General features: G+C 37.0%; 2 protein-coding genes across 10 annotated transcripts in view; one reads left to right on the forward strand and one right to left on the reverse strand.

Moving 5' to 3' along the window:
• Nucleotides 1-284: 284 nt before the first annotated feature.
• Nucleotides 285-17,151, forward strand: LOC140160875 (WD repeat-containing protein 55-like). The gene is given in 9 exon segments (XM_072184200.1): nucleotides 285-424; nucleotides 7,633-7,739; nucleotides 8,732-8,829; nucleotides 11,083-11,243; nucleotides 12,421-12,527; nucleotides 12,942-13,041; nucleotides 13,620-13,789; nucleotides 15,361-15,527; nucleotides 15,530-17,151. Coding segments are annotated over 9 exon segments (1,119 nt in total). The 5' UTR covers nucleotides 285-301; the 3' UTR covers nucleotides 15,616-17,151.
• Nucleotides 17,152-18,923: 1,772 nt separating this feature from the next.
• LOC140160877 (cytoplasmic FMR1-interacting protein 2-like) overlaps nucleotides 18,924-24,074 on the reverse strand; it is a 56,607-nt gene continuing 51,456 nt past the window's right edge. For all 9 annotated transcript variants that reach the window (XM_072184207.1, XM_072184208.1, XM_072184205.1 and 6 more), the window contains one exon: nucleotides 18,924-23,591. In XM_072184207.1, the coding sequence (XP_072040308.1) occupies nucleotides 23,421-23,591 (171 nt within the window). In that variant the 3' untranslated portion in view covers nucleotides 18,924-23,420. The remainder of the gene's footprint in view (nucleotides 23,592-24,074) is intronic.

Below are 24,074 nucleotides of genomic sequence, written 5' to 3' on the forward strand. Positions count from 1 at the left end.
GATGTCACTGATGTGGTGTGGTGTGATGTATGAAATCGTTCAATTTAATGTCAATGAGCCCATTGTCCATTTTGTAAAGAGTTGTCAATTTCATGTATTTCAATGGGACGATTATTTGCCCCCCCCCCCCTCAATTGGCGCCAAAATTTAAATTCACTGCCTTACAGACAGCTCATAGCCCACAGCGCGTGTGCGTGTGTGTCTATTTCGATGGTACCAAATAATTTTAAGTTATTTACAAGAGGCAAAATCTCGTTGCGATTCCTGTCGTTATTCGCCTCCATTATTCATTGAAATTAAAATGGCGACCTCCAGTAAAGATTTGGAAAACTCTGCAACCAGCTCAGAATCAGAGTTTTCTGATGATGGGGATTCGTCAAATGATGAAGAAGAAGACTCGGAGAAAGAGGAAGAAAATGAACAGGTGAGTGCGAACACAGAATAGACTCAAACTGATTTAGTTATGCTTCAAATATGCATGTTGTTGTTCATGTGTTGTTAACTTTAACATGCAGTGCAATAGCCCTAGAACTCTGGCCATAGTATCCGTTTTTACTTCCACTAGGGCCAGAGGCACTTACATTGAAAAATTTGTTGGAGATGCTTGAACGATCCAGTACAAAAAATCAATGCTTGATCGAACCAATACAAATATGTGTCTGGTCACTAATTAACATGATAAAACCCACTTGGAAACACACAATCGCCAGTCATTTCTAAAGATGCATTTATACTCAATCGCTTTTGCAGAAATCTGAATCGCACGCATGATCAGTGTACTAAATCGCCGTCGTATTTGCCTGCTGAGCATGCGCATGAATCGCTGTTTTTCAAAAGCGACATACATAGGCCTATATTGACACCCTCTGTCGGTCAACGTTCTCTGTGCAGTTAACGACAATGATTCAGTCTGATGATGAGCAACCCATGGGTATAAACACAGCTTTACACAATGACTAATTTACACTAGCACAAAAGACCGTGTTCATGTACCGTTACTCAGCCAAACATGGCAGAGTAGGTCCCGGATGACGGTACATGTTCCTATCTCGTCAACGTTATACCTTTCCAACAAGGAAAGAGATACGAAAAGCGAACGTCTACAGTGCATGTTTAAAATTAAGCTTACCCATGTCATTAGTCCATTACATGTGTGTAGACTCAGTTCTCAGTCCTTCATTGAGTCACTCCACTGGGACTGAGTTTCCCATAGCGCAATTGGGCTATTTCATTATAAATGACACGTTCACAAAAATGGCTTTTATCATATCTGGTTGATATAATTAGGGTGATAATGCAGTGTTATTAACTTAATTCTAAGTATGCCACAAACTACAAGCTACATGAGCATTTTTACAGAATTCTGTCTATTTTTGTATAAAAAATTGCCAAAAGGTACATTTTTAACCCAATTTTGGAGTCCCATTTCATTTTGCCCATGTATTCTGAATTAATTCTTTGAAAAATTAGGTACATTCTATGGCAATGTGCTTGTTGCAATGAAAATATGATATGTGTGGAACATCATGCAAGTTGAATGGTGAAAATTGGTGCAAAAATGTTAAAATTCTGTAGATTCTTGCAAAATTGGCATTTTGCGTTAAATAAAAAAAATGAGTGTCCTCTCCAATTCATGCCTCCATTTTTGTTAACATTAAAGAGGAAATATAAACCCTTACCCTACCTGTATAATCTGTGTTATATTACCAATTGATGGGACAGGGCACTGATTGAGGAATTCATTTATTTTACATACAGTAGACCACTTGTTCTTGATACCACAGTTCCGCGTTAAAAATTTGTCCTCTCCAGAACTGAAGTTAATTACTAATTGTTGAAATAAGAAGGATTATATCATAGAATGTGAAATTTGTAGAGGAAGAGTGGTCTTCCTTCTACCAAGGTGGCACATGATTTGGTATTTGTTGCATTTTGCAAGCCTGTATCCACGATTCTGTTTGCAATTTAACAAATGTCCTCTCAGCACAATTATGTCATTTCCATGAATTGGTAAACAAACTAAAAATAAAAATTTCAAAGAGCCAAACCCACAAGAAATGTTTGCATTTTATTGCAAATTATGCTTACAAACCACTTTAGTGTTCAAATTATTGTCCAGTTGTTGAGAACACATATGATATTATTCTGCATTGAACTTCGGTTAGCTAAAAATTGCAATATTCCTAATTTAACCAGAATATTAACCCTGTTTGTAGTGGATTTTAAATGCTGGGGATCTTTTATGCAATAATATTGATGCAATAATATTGATGCAGCTATTTCTAAAGTTAAAGTATGCTTTATTATGTGTTAAAAAATGTGTCCTATCCAGAACAAATGACACAGGAGGGGTCTTTTATTTTAGGTTTTCCATGACTAGTACAACAGATTGACGCATAAATACTCACTTATGCATCAGTGTAGCTATTGGGCAGGACAAAATGACTATTTCATGAATTTTTCATGTGAAGATAAAGTTTATCCTTAAAATATGTAGTAATTTTGCACCATTTATCTGGATTAGTATCAATTTACTAATTGTTTTATATTGAAACTGGCATATTTAAGACACTGAAGTGTAAAGGAACATACAACAATTATTACAGACTAAATATGAATAAGTATGAACCCAATGTTGGTTACATATATACTCTTTCAAAGTTGTGTATTAAATTGTTTAAAAAAATGTCCCCTCCAGACGGCAGCTATGTTTTACACAGCAAAAATTCAATTTAATTTTTTTAATGGTTCCTGTTGGTTTGACGCTCTAATATTTTGAGAATTATTGACACACCATCTGAACTTTGAAATGATAATGAATTTGCATGAAATAAATGAGTTTGAATTTTGACCCCTTTTGGGACTCAATGTTGTCATTTATAATGAAATAGCCCAATTGATCTTAGAGAAAAAAATATAAAATCACCAGGTTTAGAAGTCAAATTTCGTGATGATCTAGCATCCTCTTTTTATGATAATCATTTAATAAATGACATTTTTCAGTAGATATCCACGAAAAAATCTCATTCCCAAAATTTCAGTTGATTCCGATTTTGCGTTTGCGAGTTGAGTCATTCCATATCAACTCACCTAAATAATTTTCAGAAAAGGTTGGCTGGTCAACCTCTCAGATTTTCTTTAAAATTATGCACAAATCAATTGTAGTCCCGGCCCCCCCCAGGGGCCGGAGATAGCGGGGACCTACCCGGGGATGTAATTTTGGAAACTGTTACAAACATGTTACAGTCCCTGCTTAGTCCCCGCAGGGCAGGGCACTATTTCCGTGTACATCATGCATCCCCGGCTAAGTCCCCGCCCCCTAGCCCCGGGCACCATGTTCAAAGTCCCCGCAAGTGTTTCCCCCCGCATATGACTCTTCTATTACGTCCCGGGTACACTCCCGAGGTAGATCCCGGCCTGTTTGAGAGGCATTAGGCCAAGTAAAATAAAAAACATGTTTCACGTCCGGGTTTTTCAAAAAAAGGAGGAAGAGGGGGCTTTTTATTTTTTATCGCAAAATCGGTGTAAATACCTATAATTAGAGCTGTTTTAGCGTATACAATATTACTATACCTCATAAATATTTATTAGGTAATCCAGACATCTTATTGGTTAATAACGCCAGCGTCCGTGTATGCGGTATTTTAACTACTTCCCGCGCCTGTGCAATTACGCCATGCACGCTGAGGAAGTAGTAAAACTTCCGCACCCCTACTACCACACGGTGTCTCGATCCCGCGCGCCACAGTTTCTTTACACGTAGCATTGTGCTACACAACTGAGTTTCTGCAGATGCGTTTTATCGCGAAAATGGCGTCTGCCGAGATTACTTATGGATAATAACACGCGAATGTGACGTTTTATGAAACAAAATGTTATTTATTGAAAGCCTGAAAAGAAAATTGGAATAATATAGGTAAAAATGTAAATATTGATTGAACATAAATCCCGCAATAAAATTAGGTAAGCAAAATATTAAGCTTATTTACCATGCCGGCCGGCACGTTGACTGGTGTGTTTTGACTTTTGTTTACGATTTTACCGTGATATACGTTTATAGTGAAAATATTTATGAGGTATAGTAAAACAAATACAACATGTTTCATTTCGGGGAAATAGTCAAAACTACTGGTCCCTCGGTGTTGGATGATTTGACTACTTCCCTCCGCTGGCCGGAAGTAGTCAAATCATCCAACACCGAGGGACCAGTAGTTTTGACTATTTCCCCGAAATGAAACATGTTGTATTTGTATAATGCCTGGAAAAAGGAGGAGGCCTCTTTTTATTTGTTGTTCTGGGAGATAGGTCCCCTCTAACTATCACAAAACCTTATAAAAGTGTTTCTTGTATATTAGCAAGGCTATAGAAAGCATCTCTACTTCCTAGACATATTTTTTGAAAAGTTATAACTGAATTTCAAAAATAAAAATAAAATTGAAGAAACCTCAAAAAAGGAAGCGGGAGGGGACGTGAAACATGTTTATTTTTTTATTTGGCCTTACATCCCTGTACACTCCCCCACTACGTCCCCGCACTGCGGGGACACATTGAGCTGTTGCCAGGCCCCTGGGGGGCCAGGATTACAATTGATTTGTGCATTACTTATATCATAGACCTATGGGTCAAATGAACACATTTCAAATGGTAGGTCTCAACTCCTTGTCGTTTCTGAGAACTTTATGGCTCGTTGAATATTTGATGTTTTTTGACGCAATTTGTCCACTTCCCATTGAAATACACACAAAATTGTCCTAATACCAACCCAAATTTTATTACGTGGGAAATGAGCCACCATAATCAAACTCACACATATTCGAAATACTTCTATGATGTTCCTCTTTACCAGAAATCAAAGTGGTGTCAAGATATCTTCATGGTTAAATGACTGTTTGGAGATTGCATTGAAATACACAGTAATTGCCATTAATGTTCTAATTCCCAGAATGCAAAGTTCATCAATTTACTGTGTATTTCAATGACAGATTCAAACACTAATTTAACCATGAAGATGGCTTGACACCACTAAGATTTTTGGTACAGAGGAACATCATGCACGTATTTTGAATTTGTGTGAGTTTAATTGGTTATGGTGGATTATTTCCCACAAGGTCAAATTGGGTCATGAACGGGGGTTCTTTTGGCTGAGGAGTCATCTTTGAGCCCCTGTGAAATTTTTATTAAGCCAATGAGTGGTCTACCCAGCTATAGGGGTCACACCTGAACCTATATTGCCTACTAAAGGCAAAATAGATGATGTCTGACATCTAGGTTGAAGAGGAGGGGGTCAAATACAGGAATTTGTCATAAAGGCCAACACAAACATGCATTTTTATAGGTCTATATCAGCAGATGGGGGTGAGATACATTGTTTATGAGTCCAGAATCTGGTTATTTGGGTCAAAGACACCCTAGATTCCAATTTGTAGCCCTGTAGCTTGCCCCTAGGGGAAGATCTAAACTCAGAAGAAAATTAATGTTGTGACACGCGTGCCCAAAAAGGTGGGGTCTGACCCAATTTTCAATAGGCCGGTTCTCGGAAACGACAAGGAGTAGAGACCTACCGTTTGAAATGTGTTCATTTGGCACATAGGGCTATGATATAAGTGATTTTAAACAAAATCTGAGAGGGTGACCAGCCAACCCATTAGGTGATTTGAGATGGACTGACCCAGTTATGCATGATATGTGTATTACATTGCTCCATAGGCCATCGCCACTGACTGTTGCAATTACCAGAACGAAATTCAAATTTGACGATATTTTTGCTAAATGAATTAAAGCCATATTATAACATTTGCTGGAACGCCCTCAAAAATTTTTTAATTCTGTTTTTTACACGATTGTAATGTACTTTTATAGTCAATGTCAAAATTCGCAATTTTGAATAAAACGATGGAACCGGCGTTTTATTATTACGACGGAAATATTAGATGAACATGTATGCACAGTAGGCCTACGTACACGGTGTGCGGGATACATACACACACACCCCGATGATCGTACCGTATTACAACCGCGGGAGTAACATGCATGGGCGCTAGCAGTAAATTCCAATTTTCTATGCTTTACCTCACTTGTTCGGCTCAAAATTAAAAGGGGACATATCTGACAGTAAAAGCTAACATTTTATGGAAAATAAATACTAATCTATTTTTACAGAAATGTTATAATATAGCTTTAATCTGCAAGAAATTTTTGGTACCGGTACATATAAACATTATGTAGCCAGAGGTTTCCAGTGGTATAAAAATCTCAGCTTTTTTGAGAAAAGTGGGGGGATTAGGTTGTGGATCACGAAATGCCCTTTTAAGGTCAAGTAAAAAAACCAAAAACATGTAATGATGTATATCGTCCGGACTTTTTAAAAAATCAGTGAGGCCCTTATTATTTGTTATTAATTTTGCTATTTTTTTACCATTCATTTCTGTGTAAAATTGCAATTGCAAAGTGTTCATCATATCATAAGGGGCTGTGCAATAATTATGAGGCCCCCGGGGGGGTAAAATTTCCAAACGTCTTGCCAAAAACCGCTTGCGCCCCCTCTCGGCCCACCAAAAATCGCTCTCTCCCCCCCCCCTCACGGCCCGACAAAAAATTTGCCCCCCCCCCCTTGCACATGCCAAATTTTTGGGATGCCAATTTGCAAACCTTTATAAATGGTCTATAGGCGCCCACATGAATGTGTGCCAAAAATCACTTAACACCCCCTCTCGGCTTGCCAAATATTGCTTGCCCACCCCCCAATTTTACCCTCCCCAGGGCTCATAATTATTGCACAGCCCCTTTTGGTGGACCCAAGTAACTGCCTAGGCTGTGCTAACACTTTTTTTATGACTTTGACCACAATTTTTATTTTTTAAATATTAAAAAACAATAAGCTAATTGAATAGACAGTAGTACAGGTATGTTTGGCATAGTTTTTGGTGTAAACATTAAGTTCCTATTGGCTAATTGAATCACATCATCATCACATCTCCGATCATTCGGCTCTCAGATCAATCTGCGTAGCATCGCATGATGCAGACATGACTTAGTTGTTTTTACACCATCGGTTGGCTAGTGGCAGTGCAAAGGTTTTTTGCAAAATAATGCAGGCCCACTATTATTCAAAAGTTTGTTTAAAACTCCCATTCATGTAATGTGATCCAAAACACCTAAAAAAACTTTTTTGGGAAAAAATGTATATCTTCAATACGACAGGTCAAATTTTCAAATGATGGACGGCTTTTCCTCCCAGCTACATACACTTTAAGAATATATCATTAAATTTATAAAGTTTGCTTCCAGGACTGCTAATTATCAAAAATATCAATTTTTAATAATTTGCCATAAAATGTGTATTATATTGCGAATTTCAAAAAATTATTTGATATCAGAAGGACATTTCTCGCATTCCGAATGCAATTTGGTGTGTCTTATGTGCTCTCCGGTCCCACAAAAATACTGCCCAAAGGTGGGTGACCGACCCCTTGAATTGGTGTTTTTTTTTTGGGGGGGGGGAAATGCTATGAAACTGTGATATATTGGGTGTATTGTAATTTACAATATCTTGCTGTGTCAATTCATTACATGGTGCTTTTGACATTACATTCCATAATTTCCACAATTACTTGATTACAACATCTATTTCAGGTGAATTTACCCAAGACGATCCGTTGTGATGATGTCATTGTGTCGTTAAGTAGCCATCCCAGGGAAGACATTCTCCTGGCAGCACTCATGGATGGAACAGTCAAAATGTAAGTGTTTGGAATCAGTGCCCCCCCCCCCATCTGTGGAAAATCTTGTCTCCACCCCTCCCATGAGGTATTGGCTGCTGTGATATTTTACATTTTAGGCCATTTTTGACAATTTTCATTGAATTTTGTCCCCCTTTGAAAACCAATTCTGCATTTCCTCAATTAAATGTGTGTTGCATTTTCCAAAGAGGGGGGGGGGGTTATTAGAGGTCATTTTTAGAACAGTAATTCCTGTTAAAATCAGTAAGCAAGCTTAAAATTCACGCTGAAATGATGAACTACATGTATGAACTTAGGATCAATGACTTCGGGTTCACTTCTGGGTTTATGATCAGACTCTGATGGCTACTTATACAGTGTACAGTCCCAGATATTGAAAAATATAAGTGTTGTACATTTTTATAAGATTTTACACACTGTTTGGATGAACTTGTCAGGTGAAGTAAGTAGTATTGCAGTCAAAAACATGTCAAATTGGGCCCTTGGGTTCAGAGGGGGAAGTTAGTTTGAGGGTTATTTTCATCACAAAAACTACGGGGGCATTTATTTGAGGGGAGCGACTATTTGAGGATCAGCTCGTAATAGGCGGGACTGTCCAACTCATAACATCGTGGATTGATACAGAATGGCTTACACACAGCTAGGCGCAGCAACTACGCGAACTGCACTTTGTGTTTTGCGTGAATGATGCGTTCTATTGTGAATTTACGTGTGCCTAAGTTGGAACTTTATTGACTCGCGCAGTAACAAAAACCGAATGATTCCCGCCTATTAAGAGCTGATAGTTACCTTATCCCCAGACCCCTCTGAAAAAATCCTGACTATGCAGCCTATGCTACTGTTTGGAATCTATCCTGGAAAGGGTTTTTATTTTTGTTTACATCTTTTATTTGTAAAACATTTTCTCAAAAGAAGTTGCTGTTGTGATAAATGAAGTATTGTGCTTAATTTCCTTTTGGCCTTTATATGTATACATGTGTATTTGTTTACAGCTATTCATATTCAAGAGAAAGTCCTAATATACTGAAGAAATCTGTCCAAGCGCATAAAAAGGCATGCCGAGGGGTAGAGTTTTCACAGGATGGATCTTGTAAGTATGTTTACTTGCTCAAACAAATATGCAATTTGAAGGATAGGTAACATGGAAAAGGAAGAAACAAAATTGAGTGGGTTTGTTCTGCATTTATAGTATTTAGGCAAAAGAAAATGGTTTGGTTGCCCTTCCAAGATAAAACTTTGGAGGGTCGGTAGGTCGATCTTTTTTTTCATGGGCTCTTTCACCATTTTTCTTCCATTTTCAAAAGGTTACTTGACAAATGCTTGAACATTTTACGGTAACACATTTTGGACTCAATTTAAATGGAAATACTTCTTGTTTTTAATCAAATATGCATTTAATGAATAAATAAAAATTCCTTTAAAAAAGGAATGTGGCGCCCAATGTGAGCTGGACGGGATATGGTGAATTCCATGGTGATTAGATTTGGTATTATAATGATTTTTTAGGGAAGAGTAGAAGATGATCAAATCTGAGAGAAATGCTTCATGGAATGAAGCTTTCGTATCAATTCTTGCGATTATGTGGGGTGGGAGTTCTGTTTTGGGGGCCGTTGTAGTGAGGATATTGCTTTGGATATTGAATATTGTTGAATTTCGTTATCAGGGCCTAGGGTATATGATGGATAACTAGAAGACACAAATAAGTAAGCTTCCCCTAGTCATCTATACACTCATTCTTGTCACACGACAATTCAAAGTCATGTAAACGTAATTTCTTTTTCACCCGACCTCCGTCCAGAAACAATCCTGAAATGTTGAAAACTTGGGGTCGGCGCACTCATGCCAGTTTATAAGGTATAGGCTACTCTGTGTCTTTTGTAGCCAACCATGTGGCTAAGAGAGGCTAGGAAATACTTAAACTAATACAAAACAATCATACCCTCCTTTCATATCAAACAATACCAAGAAATTGACAGGCCTGTTAAATCAAGGGTAAGATCGATCGTTATTCTTCATGCAACGGGCACAGCCCATTTTTATGTTATTAATTCTGCTAAAAATTAATTAATAAATAGCAAAATTACGTCATAATTATGACTTGAGGTCGGCCATAGAACTCTATTTTAAACAGACAAAATAGCCATTGGGGTTTCTTTCACTTTACCTTGCTAGGAACCCATCCCAGCAGTTAGGCATATTACAATAAATATTATTTTTGCAAATAAACTTCTGACCTTCAACACAGTCATGTCTTCCAAATTTATTCCTTTCTCTGCTGACCAGGGTTGATTTTCGTTAATTAATGTTTTGTTTTTTATCAGAGATAGTCACCACAAAGATACTGAGCTGTATTCAAGCACATAAACCATTAGTGATTTCATGTTTGGTCAGTGGTTGTGTTGGTCAACTATAATTAATTGGTGTTTGTTTAAGGATTAGGTGCACTGTGTGCAATCACTATATTATCAATAACCTCAATTAAACAATCATAGTGCAAAATTTGACCTTAATTTGCAAAGTATGAGTTTTTGTACTCACATTTTCAAAGGTCATTCAATGAATGCACAAATGTATTGGGGTTAAAGAACTGTGCCCTGATAGATGAGCATGTTGTAGATTCTTCACACTGTAAACAACTAGTTCATGTGCAAACATGTTCAAAACATACATAATTAGAATGGTCAAATGTCACCGTCTATCGGGTTCTAAGAGGCGGTAAACTGGTTTAAACCATACAAAGGTCACGGGTTATTTGGTGTTTTTATAAGTCCATTAATTTTGTATTTTAAACAAAGAATATACACACATCATTTTATCCCGTGCATATCAGAAAACAATAATAAAATAAAATCCTAGCATATTGTGGTTTTATTTCTGAGCTGGGCATAATTTTAGCAAAACAATTAAGGAGTAAATCTAGCAAGACTGAAATTAGAAGATTTCACAAAGTACATGCCTATATGTGGCCCCTCCGTAGAGGGCGCCACAAAAATGAGTGAATAACAAATATAAAATGGCCTTGATACTTACAAAATTTAAAGTTTCTTTTGAAAAAGGGAAAAAAAGGAAAACCCAGACCAAACATTTGTCATTTTTTCTGTTGGTCGCGGAGGGCTACCAAACATATTTTTGGGGGGCTTAGGCTGCTGATTGGTGTTAATCATTTACAATGTATTCACTCGTCGTCACTGTTTCATATTCATAGGAAATGCCCTTTTGAACATTCATAACTCTTGAGAGAAACAAGCTGTTTGAACAAAGGTGATGGAATTTAATGCTCATCCCATTTGAAGTTTCCAACAAGTACATTTAATTCTCATTTTTTCTGCATTTTTTAACCCAGGGTTCAGTACCATCTCCAAAGACAAATCACTGCGAGTATTTGACACAGCATCAACAAATGTACGACACAGAATTCTTAAAGCCCATGAAGACCCTATATACAGTCATCTCATTATCGATGAGAATCTTATTGCTACGGGTGATGATGAGGGACGTTTAAAAGTAAGTAACAAAGCAATCAAGTTGGTAATCAAATTAGACAACTTTTCACAAAAAGGACCATCCTGATTTTAGACAAGATATCATCACATATCATCACAACATCATCATCTGCTGAAGACGTTAGTCGACCTAGCGAAAACATTCCAGGTGATCAAAAAATAGTGAGTATTGAAGATAAACTCTTTTCACAGGTAAGAACATCAAAAGGTTGTCAAATAAAAAGAATTTCCTGAATTCAAGATAAATCTCTGAAGATTCACGCTTACAAATTACTTACTGAAGTAGAAATTTCATTGAATGAACACAGCCTTAAAATAGCGTGATGATTTTTAGCATTGTGACTAGTTTGTATTTTAATTATTGTATCCAAGGTTGTGCGTTCACATTGTACTTTGAAATACGCGATATACGATCCTGGTTTATTCACGTACTGCTTTTTGAAGCTGTGTTCATTCAATTGAAATTTCTAGTATAGAATTGAGAACTGTGGCAGTTTACAATTGTCAATTTATAAGTCAAATCAAGATATATATGTAAAGTTTTGGTGGCTGAATTTGTTATATAATTTGCATGAATGTTTACAACTAGATTGTTAAAAGGTTTTACTGTGGATGATAGTATTAACATGATTAATAAGCTGTGTGCTGGCTATATGAAGAGCTTTGTTTCAAAACCCCTTACATCCACTTGCCCAATTTTGAGAACACATAAAAAAGTCATCAAAATAATCACTGATATAAGGTGTTTTTCAACAAAAATAGTTTTTGGCGGGATGCTCATCCTACCCAAGCATCCGCCAAAAACTGCTTTTTGTTGCAAACCCCATATATCAGTGATATTTTTGATGATTTTTGATGTGTTCTCAAAATGGGCAAGTGGATGTAAGGGTTTTGAAACAAAGCTCTTCATATATAGGCTGCAACATAAAAAGTCCCATGTTTTTGAGATATTTTGTCAAAATATCAAGAGCTATCTTAAGAACCACTGAACCAATACTAGGCTTGCTTGTACTCATTTTAATTCATTTTTCATGCTGATTCCAAATACGTTAATGAAAATTCACAATTCTGAAATTTTTGAATTCTTAAAAAATATTTGAAACTTCGAATCCGCAGTCGACACCTGTGTGGAGAGAGTTAAGTAAAACAGAATGTTATGATGTTTATGTTATACGCAGGTGTGGGACTTGAGAAGTGAAAAAGCTATAGTGGATCTGAGACAACATGAGGAGTACATCAGTGATATGGCCATAGACAAAGAGAAAAGAATACTAGTAGCAACAAGGTGAGTCAATAGCTCTATGTAAATGCAATACCAAGAGACGTGAAATTGAATAACAACAAGAATCCAAACTGTTGTATCATCACCTTTGATGCTCTGAACTCTGTATTGCATGCATGGGTGACGGGATCTGCGGCTACATTCAACTCCCTCTCACCCAATGACCACCTTTTTTGTTTTTACTGAACTCCCTCGTACCCAATGACATTTTTGTTTTACTGTCACCAAAATACCCAAATTGCTGATAATCTCTTAACAAATGACCCTGTTTTTTCATATTTTTCTTCAAATATTTCAAAAGGTTTCACATTTTCATTACTGTCTGCACATCCCTGTCGCTTCCAAATTTGAGTGCCACCCCACTCCCCCGGCATGAATCAAGAATTAAGTGTGTTTTACTATTTTGTTTATTTCCAGTGGAGACAGCTCCTTATCAGCATATAATATCAGACAGCGTAAATTTCTGATGCAGTCGGAGAGCTTCCATAATGATATGTTATGTGTGCAGATTATTAAGGTAACCAATGCTACTTGACAAAGGGGGCTTAATTAAACTAGTGTAAGTTCGACAAATGCACCGGAGCGACTAATTAGGGGAGGAAGTGCTGAGCCTGAAGCCTGAAAAATTAGTGCAAAATTACTTCATGTTATGGTTTGGATTATGATCACTGACCAGGGTGTTACCAAGGATTTGACAAGTGGCTGGTATTTTCACCAAAACTGCCTGTCCAAAATTTTACCCTGAAAACATCAACCAGACCTATGCCCCTTCTGGGGGTTCAGTGCTACATGTATTGCTATAGCCTTGATTTATTAGTCTGGTCTTGTTTTGAGTTCACAGAACTTATTCAAGCATTGTTCTTAAAATGAAGCATGTATCACACAGTATTAATTTTGCTAGAGCAAACTACCTGTCTAAAATGATGGATTATGTGTGGCTAGCTAACACACTGGGATCAGATTTGAAGTATATCAGTTCTGAGATTAAACTTATAATTTGGTTAAATTTAGTATTGGTGGTGACATATTCCTTAGTTTCAAGTTCTCTCTCTAATCATATATACAATGTATACATGTATCTGCATTATTTTACAGAAAGGACGTAAAGTAGTATGCGGTGCAGGTGATGGCGCCCTCAATATTTTCAATTGGAATGAGTTTGGTAATATTAGTGATAGATTTCCAGGCCATCCTCAATCAATTGATCGCTGTGTCGCTGTGAATGAGAATGTTATCTGTACAGGTTCCATGGATGGTATGATAAGGTAAGGCCAAATTTGGAATACAAAAATTTCTGCATTTCTTTTTTTTTTCAAATCGCACGATTTTACAAATGCGCATGCAAGCTTTGAGACAAACCTTTTTTTGTGGGGGGGGGCCTAATTAATTCTAGTCCAGTTGGCTTCTTCAAGAGAGCGATGGCCACAGAATTAGAGAGGGAGGAACCCGACTCCCTATTCCGCCATGTATAATAGCGCCGTCAGCTATGGGGATAAAATTCGTGTACTTGCCGATGGTGCACGGAGACAAATGAAAACAATTCTGCATCTCATCTGAAGCGTCTTTGTGTCGCTTGCAGGTCACATCAAGTGTGTCTCTCAAATGCATTATCATCCATGTCTAGCTTGATGACAACGATTGCCTTGAGCACATTCCAATGGAAACCGAATACCCCCAATTTTTGCTTCATACCTGTATCAAGATGGCGGTCAAGTCCAGGTTCTCCTTCTATAATGCTCTGGTGACGGCAGTACTTCATCGAAGTTACAGATAATGCCAGTTCTTTGAGTCAATGCACGCAAATTAATACTACGCGCACTGCAGCACTCACGGACGTCACACTCTTGAGGAAGCCAAATAGACTATAGCTGTATATTATAAAGGTTAATGAACAAAATGTTGTTTTGTCATCTGCATTGTCCAAAAGACAAAAATAATGAAATGGTAGAAGCACACATTTATGTACAAATAATTAGAAGAAGAAGTGAACATTTGACAATTATTTAGGAGCCAAATGGCTACTGCCTCCTAATCATGCCTGCTGTATTCCCTGTTCAGAAATTAAGACTCCGTTGCTGGTGCAACATGAAAGCAAGTTAATGAAGGTTTGTTTGTCTATCCCTGAATGAAGTGAAGCGAGGCAACCAGGCAAAGTTGATGACAGTTTCATATTATTTTCCCTCTTAGGGGTGGTGCAATAATCATGTTTACCCCCAGAGTGGTCAATTATTAGGCAAAGATTTTTGGCAGATCAAAAGGGGGAGGGAAGCAATTTTTTGTACAGATGTTTTAAGGGGTACTACACTTGTGGTAAATTTAGACTATTTTTGCATTTTTCTCAAAAATAATAACACACTGGTAACAAAAGTTATGTATATTATTGGGGCAAGGAATCCAATAACTACACTGAAATTTCAGTGACTCAAGACAAGCGGTTCAGTATATATGATCGGAAATGAGGTACATCCTAGCGGTACCTCTTTTCTTATCATAAATAACGAACCGCTTGTCTTGGGTCACTGAAATTCCAGTGTAGTAATTGGACTCCTTGCCCCTATAATATACATAATTTTTGTTACCACTGTGTTATTAGTTTATGAGAAAAATGCAAAAATAGACACAAATTTATCGAGGGGTGTAGTACCCCCTTGAGCATTAGGAACATGTTCAAATATGCAAATTTCCCAATGATTATTGCATCACCCTAAAGAGTCATGAATTGAAAATGTACAATTAGTTATGAGATTTTTAAATTTTTTGTTTATAACATATTCAAAAGCTGTTAAAAAGCTGGTAAGATGTGACCATCAAACCATTATTGTTTCTCCTTTTACAGAGCTATCCACATTTTACCCAATCGGTTTCTTGGCGTTGTCGGAGAACATCCAGACTTTCCAATTGAAGACATTGTTGTTACTCATGACTCTGAAATACTAGCAAGTTGCTCACATGACCAGAAAATCAAATTCTGGAGTGTGAATCATTTACATAGGACTGAAGTGGATACAAAGAGAAAGCTATAAAGGGTCACAAGGATGCCAAATTTACAGCCAGTGGCAAACATGAGAACTTCTTTGCCGATTTGGAGTGAAAAGGACAAATATGAGCAGGAAGGCTTGTATATGTTAACCCCATGAGAACTACTTGCCGATTGGTTAAAATGAATATTGTGTCCAATTTTGAACCAATCAAGGAGGGTAAGATCATCTGCAAATGCAAGTTGGACCATAAATAGTTTAAAGCCTAGTCATAATTGGCAATTGAATTGAGCATTTCAAATTATCAACTAATCAGAAATGCTGTTAGATGAACAGTAGTGTCAAGGCGGTTATTAGAGGACCAATGTAGATCTGACTGACTTGTGTGAATGCTGATCTCCATTCTGGATGTCGGTTACCTTTGCACAGAGGTCAGTGATGTTGGTGTGCAGAGTGGATAGAAGAGCACAAAGTGAGGGCATCAATGTGTGATACCTTTGTGTTCTGCAGAGTGAGGAGCTATGAGGTAGAAGAAAAGAACTGACTCTGCTATGTTTGTATGGCGCTCGTGGAGGGCAATAGCCACGTAACTACGGATATTTATTTTATGCACACATTAAATTTGATTCCAATTGCGTTGATATTTGCCTTCTGCAAGAAACGTGCCAAAAATGTGGCAGAGTGCTCAGACCTTAAAAACGCACAAGCTTAATAGACACAAATTATTATTCAATTCCAGGCTTTTTTTTAAATAATGCTGGAGGTACACTACCCCCCCATGAGAGACAGACCAATATGGTGGATTTACCATAGTGTTTTACATTGGGCAATGTAGAGTCAATAGCTGCCCTGTGAACATTGGGCAATTTACACAACAGTATATTGCACTCATGTACACATGACAGCTATTGCACTTACCCACTTCTGGCAGTAAGCAGTCGATATGTGACACAATCTAGTCCATGGAGGCCACAGTCGGCAAATTTGAAATTGAGATAAAGGCAAAAATATGAAGTAAAAAACAAACCAATAATGTACATTAGAAAATATACATCACAAAACTTCATAACTTAAGAACCAAGTATTCTAGACCTTTTATGTTTTCATTATATCGTTATGAATACGGCAGACGGCCGAATCCAGATTCGGCTTTTGGTAAATTCATTTTACACATGCATTACACTTGAATTCGAGAACAAGGGATCAATGCTATATCTGTAGAGAGCAGCATATCGATTTTTTAACGGTTGCCGTCGGTGACCGTACTGTGATGCACCGTAAACTAACCTTGTATGCCGCCCTCTTTTGATTACTTATTTATGCTGTTATCATCTGGTCTCCGTTAAAATAATGATATGCTGCCCTCTATCATGTACAGCATTGATCCCTTGTTCTCTAATTCAAATGTAATGCATTCGTAAAATAAATTTACCAAAAGACGAATCTGGATTCGGCCGTCTGCCGTATTCATAACGATATGATAGCCTAATGGTTGTATAAGGTAAAAATTATAGTAACTCAAATTTCAAAATGCCTCCTTTGGCCTCCATGGACCAGATCGTGTTGCATATGACAATTATTTTTTAAGAGCAATTGCATTTATACTGGCAAGGGAAAAAAATCATGACTTGCCGTCGTTTTATCTTTTCAGTTTCGTAACCGTAATAGTTTTTGTAAGTCATTGTTATTCTGAAGTGGTAGTCTCCCAGGTGTGGCCAATCTTTTATTCTAGCCTTTTGTTAGTTACTGAAAATTTGAAGCTCGTAAATTTCAGTTTTCGTTTTGGTTAAAGTTATATAGATTTTTTACATAAAACCTTGAGATGTGCGGTTGGGTGCTAATATAGACAAAAGAAGAGTCTAAATTTTACGGTCATAAATTCGCGGTAAATTGTATGGCTTCAATTGACTTGTGTTTGGTGTATATGCACTTACGCCTAGACGTAAGTGGCTCGTAAAAATGGTCTTGCATTGAAATATATACTAACCATTTGCCAAGTTATAAGCAAAAGTTTTTCATATTGGCGATGAAACGAGCGTCTAAAATAGTCAAATATCTCCCAATGAGGCGCGTACAAGTGGTGATTTGGTAATCATGTTTTATATTGAAATACAACAAAAGAATTGCATTGGAGCAAAGATAATGTATTCTATTCATTCATTATCACTGGCAAGCTAATCTGATAATTGGTTGGGTCTATATGCAAGGCTCGGGTTTATTTTAAATGTTTATTTTTGCAGAGCTTATTTTCAGTCATGGATCATACTGATAAATTTACATGAGGGACGGAGAGGGAGGAGAGAGGGAAATACTTGAGACTGAACAAGTGAGAGTGGGAGGGTGAGGAAGAAAGAGAGGAGAGGGAGAGACTGAAAGACTAGAAAGAGAAGAACTCGAGAGGAGAGAGTAGGGACTGGGGAGGGAGGTGGGAGACTGATCATGGGGGGGGGCAAGAGGAAGCAAAATAGGGAGATGGACATTGATGGAAGGGCGACACTGTGGCCATGCACACGTGCTTTGGGGTTCGACAGGCTCATAAGCGGATCTTTTGTGATTTTAGGGCTTATTTGGAATGTTTTTACAGAAAAAAGTGGACTTTGTCATTCGGATTGGCATGCATTTTGTCAAATTAATATAGATTTACCAATGTTAAAGACGAGAGGGCGCTAGGCCATTAAAAACACTGGTGTTAACATAATCTGTTCTCCCGATTTTATTGACATAAGCAATCACCTCTATTGAAATAAGCTGATTGGTACTTCAGAGTTAACATTGAAGTCAGATTACAGTAACTTACTGAATCCCTTGCGTTTTCGTATCTGAACAAAAGACTTACGGAAACTGAAAAGATAAAAAGACCCTTGGTGTAGAAATTTAAACAATAGCAATGGAATCATCAAAGACCTCAAGATCAATGAAAGACAATTTTAAAATTGATTTTAGTTCTTTTTTAATGCTTAAAAATACTCAAGAAACTATTTATATAAAGGGTAGCCTCTAAACACAGAATGATTGTCAAACCAAATGTTGTCTCCAGAAAGCTAGTTGGCAGGGATGTACCTTACTTAAATAACAGGGGTGTGATTAAAATCTGAATTCAGATTTTTTGATCTTGATTTTTTGCCCCCACACACATGTGGGGCTTATGTTTATGTTATCCAAATGGTTGCTTGTTTGGCTGTTTTTGGCAGAAGCAAATTCATTAATCCACTGTCCAGCTCCAACGCAATAAGTTTCAGTGACATATGCAAATTAGTGTATAAAGATGTTATATACATGTCATTTTAATCAATAAATTGTGCAAACTTTTATGACAAAAAAAGATTAGTCTTGTCATTTTTATAGATCAGGTTGTGTAGACCATACAGTATACACATAATCACATATCAGTTAAGGAAATAATCACAAAGACTACCAATAATAGCATTCCATAGAAATTCCCTTTTATTAATTTTTTACAAGAGCTGTAAATATACAAGTGCAAGACAATCATTTTGCCATAATTATTTATATATAAGTAATATTGAAGTATTTGGTCAAATATGGTAGCAAATAAATTTCTCTTCTACCATGGTATGACTACAATTAACATACATGAATCATGGTTAAGTTTAATGGAAATATAAAATTTCATAACATGTGGTGCTAAATGTAGCGGGGACATCTAGAGGTATATTCCCAATGGGCTATTGATTAATTGAGACTCGCCCTCCCTCTGTAGAAGATTCAGGTTAAATCTTTCTCAGAGGGTGTATGAAATTCAAATGGAGCCGTCTAATGTGCTCATTCCATTTGAAATCCACACTCCCCCTGTGGCAGATACAGGAATAGTGTTTACGTCGGTGATAAATCCAAAATACCATAAGAATCTGACATTGTAATTCGCTGTCGTAGTGCACGTTATAATATGACCGTTGTTAGGTCAACTGGATCACGCTTTTTCTTTGTTACGAACCACTAATCGAAATGATCACAACATAAAGCAGATGGCATATCAAAATTCAGAACAGGTGTATGAGCCCAGGCTTGGAGCAGTAACCAATAGTTACTAACGTGCACTACGACAGCAAATTGATGATTGCAAATACAAACATGGTCATGAGTTGTAAAATTTGAAATGACACCGACACATACAGAGAGCAGCAGAACATAACAAAATGGTAGCGTCAATTGGTGCATTTATCATCACAATGAATGGTGAAGCTTTAGTGATTTCTGCAGAAGATACATGCCAAGATGGATCTAGTTCAGCATTAGGGCAATTGAACAATGCAGTAGTCATATGCTGTTAACTAAAGATTGTTGATATACAAGTTCCTAACTTCAACAAACATTGTGGTCCCCTCGTTAATATTGATTGTCCCTTGTTGGCACTGGTTACCTTCCACTGACCCTCGGTTATGTGATGGTGTCATTCACTAAAATATTTTGCTCTAAACCTTCGACGAGCGTGTACTACAGATATGTTGCAAAGTCAGAGCTAATAACGCCTAGGTTCATTCACAAATTTCCACTCGGCGACAGCAGATCGCCTAGGCAGCCAATCATAGACATGTGCATTCCAACGCAGCAAATATGTGATGTACGCTTAAAATGCGCTCTCGTCCAAAGTTTACAGGGAAAGGTTATTAACATTGCACCACAATGTGCCTTGTGTTTATTTTATCTTGGATATTAACTTTTGTACCACATCAACACTGCTGCTTAGCTTTCTGAAGTACCGGGTACTTAAATTATTTATAATGTTCAGCCAAAGCCATGCAAAGCCCAATAGCGCTCAGAGGCTACTAAATTCAAGGGATGCCAACCGAATATGATGCGACAGAGATATAGGAAGGTCCGATTTTAGAAGCAGGAGGAAACCGAACACACAGAGAAAAACCTCGACGAGCATGGATCGGCAACCAAACTCACATCATCAACAATGGGAATTGAAACCATGCCGCAGTGGCGAGAAGCGAGTAAGACCACTACACTAACCCGTCCCCCTTTACCTCTAGATCAGAATGGCTTGTTTGATGAGAACGGTACATGCAACATATTAACATTTTATACATGATTCATTGATACATTATAAGGAGAACATAATTTTATAATAAATAAATTTAAAAAACATTAGGTATAGACCAAAATAGAAAAAAAAACACATATCAGCAAAGTAATCAATACTGGACATTTGCATGCAAGGAACATATAAATACTGAAACTATAAAATGATTTTTGGATTATTATTCCTTTAAAACCAGTTATTTCATTCTTGGTTAACTTTTATTGCAAAATTCTATCAATCTGAAATACTGTGACTATAAAACAAATTAGGTTTCCGTTGTGCTGCCTTCATATTATTTGCCTTGCACAATTCTATGTTAACCAAATGCTACAATTGATTATTTTCTATGCCATGATTATGAAAGACGAGTGAATTGTACACATAACCAAGTACATCTTATTCCCAAATACATTCAATGAGGACAATTATTGTGACATTTCTTGACAAATGATTGGATTTGTACGGATGTGAAGACCCAAACTTGAAATAAAGGTAACATTTTTTAGCAAAAGATCCTTTTACACAGCTGCAATGTACTATAGAAAGTGTCTGTGTTTAGGATTAGCAACCAGCCATCTTGAACGGAAGACTAAACTCTGTTCAAGATTGCAGACAATGGAATACACCTGTATTTCTTTGTATTTCATAGCACAGGTGTATTCCACAGTTTAATCTTTCGTTCAAGATAATTCAGTTTTAGCCTCAAGTGGTGCACCAGATCTTTGTCAACTTCAAGGAATTCTTCACCACTTGGTGCCCTTCTTTGGCTTCGCCCAGTAGCCTTGAAAAAATTACAATTTAATGCCTGGTTGCAGCCCATACCATGGATGAAATTCAGGCATAACATTGTAATCATTTTCAAGACATGTTCAGTTTGTAAACACCCAATGTCCCTTTATGCAAGCACACATTGTTACACAAATTTATGTACACAAAAACCCAGACTACAAAGTCAATTGCACATTAATTATTTTTTAGTTACCAGTCCAATTGAGGTTCACATCGCAGTGGAATTGGAGGCTGATAATTTCACAATATGGTTCCTAAGAACATGGAATAATCTTCCTTATCCCATTTCAGTTAAAATAAATTAATACCAGTAACTTAAAAAATAATGGCATTAACTTTACAAAATGCAACAAGATTTGCTTTACATACAAATGGTACAAAGGAACATTTAATTTGATCAACATGCACACATATTACACAATGGTGATCTTCCTAGGACACATATCAATAACCTGTATATACATATGTGCAAGTTTGCAAGAAGAAAATATTCTCCAGAAACTTGTCCTGTTATACCAAAGGGTCAAATTCATATTTTCCAGAAACTCACCCTGTTATACCAAAGTAAATAAAGGTTAGTTAACATTGCCTACGGAAGTGAGACTGGCAAATTGTACAGGGTGCTCTCCATGCAGCAATACCATTTTCAAATTGGAAGGATTGGGATAGGTAAATGCTCAAATGCATTAACAACTCGGGTCTTTTACTTACACCGAACAAGCAGATCAACATTTTGAGAAAAGTATTGACCCACATACTTGTGTTATAATGTACTACGAATATAAAATATTGGACCTTCAGAGTGCAGATGGTCCTAGATCACTTCATGACCTAGAATCAATTTTTGACTCCTGTAGTGCTGTATGGAAAGCCCCGAGTAATATACTTCACATTTAAATACAATATGTAAAAAATATGTTACACCAACATACGTAGACTTATAAACAGAAATTGGAAACCTCATGAATACCCTATGCACCATGTTTAATACTATTAACGGTTACATTTTGTGACATGATTGATTCTATGTTAGGGTTAGAGTTAGGGTGCAAAGGGTATTCTGATGTTCTTACAAGTAATGCACATCAAGTCTTTAAGTAAATGGCCTTGTCAGTTTGATCATACTGGGCCATTCCATTTAAAATCCACACTCCCACTGTGGAAGATGTTGGAAATATCTGCCACAGGGGGAGTATGAATTTCAAATGGAATTAGCATAATAGGCAGCTCCATTTGAATTTCATACATCCTCTGAGAAAGATTCAACCTGAATCTTCTACAGAGGAGGACAAGTTTCAATTAAAGCTGGTGTGTGTGCTAATTCCATTTGAAATTCATACTCCCCATTTCTAAAATCTTCCACAGGGGGAGTGTGGATTTTTAATGGAACAGCCCATTTATACTTGTCGTTTTCACAATGTGACATTATCTGATACAATGATAAGGTTTGGAAATCAACTTTTACAAGTTGACTGTACAAAAAGCAATACTGTTGTCGTCCAATACTGCAAGGGGTTCTAACTGATACAAAGTATCTACATTACAATGTGAATGGCTTTTGTAAGTTACAGAATGACCATAAAAGGAGATGCAGACTTCACATCACGGCCGTGATATATCGCTGCAGTACACTGCAATTTCTGAAGTATTTTTTTGAGATACTGAAGGAATGCTGCAGCCAAACAAAATAGTTTCGCTTGCCTAAGATCACAATAGTTGGAGAAAGCTTGTAGTCGCCTGCTCCACAGCCGACTGATGATGATGATGACACTGCAATTTCATCGCATGATCTGCGATGTTTTAAAAGCAACGCGATGTGGAGTCTGAATCAACTTAATAGCTGTTTGGTAAAAAACAGACTTCTCTCTTGAAACCAACAGAAGCTCATCTACATCCAGAAAACTTGGCATGAATTGGGAAGCAAATATTGTCCAAACAACTAGGGATTCAATTATGTCACACTGTGAATGTTTGGGTTGACTTGTCTACATGAACCTTCCACTGTTTTTGTATATTGTACTGCCATATTATGACTCTATTTATAACCAAGTCCTATCTTTGTTGTCTTCAATGAGATTCCTACATAGCTTGGTCTATAACAGATTGGTGTATGGGCGGTTGATAGCAACGGACTTGTTCCACTGGCAAGTTATCGGCTTCACTGCTCTTGAGGTACTTGTTGAGCACGGCAAAGATCTGGTTGTTGAGGATCTGGTATTTGCGAATTCTATCCACTAATCTACCAGTTGGCTGTTGGTAAAAAAAGACAAGGTTGTTTTAGATTTATTGGGTCATACATATTTAAGTTTTAAGCTTTAAGTTGAAAAGTACTTTCAAATGGAAGTTACCCAATTGTCTATATTCTATTTGAAGATTGTAGCTGGGGGAGTGTGTATTTCAAATGACATAGCCAAATGCTCCAAATGTCCATCATTTCAAAATTCATCTAACTACCTTTTAAACTCTAGATGTCTGCGATTGCTCACCTCATTTGTATGTATTTCTTTTAATCATCTTGTAAATCAAACTGATGTGGACTCAACATAGGGCAATTAATAAATCCATATTAATTACTTCAATATTTATACAGGGAAGTTGAAAAGGGAGATATTACTTCATGGGAAACCTGCTTTACTCTGGCACCATTTTCTTTTCAATGTAATACTATTGTCTGGTTTTCTATAAGGACTGTTGACATCAGGATTTTTAAAAAGTCTATAAATTTACCACTCA

This window comes from Amphiura filiformis, chromosome 9 (assembly GCF_039555335.1).
Source record: "Amphiura filiformis chromosome 9, Afil_fr2py, whole genome shotgun sequence".
NCBI lineage: Eukaryota > Metazoa > Echinodermata > Ophiuroidea > Amphilepidida > Amphiuridae > Amphiura > Amphiura filiformis.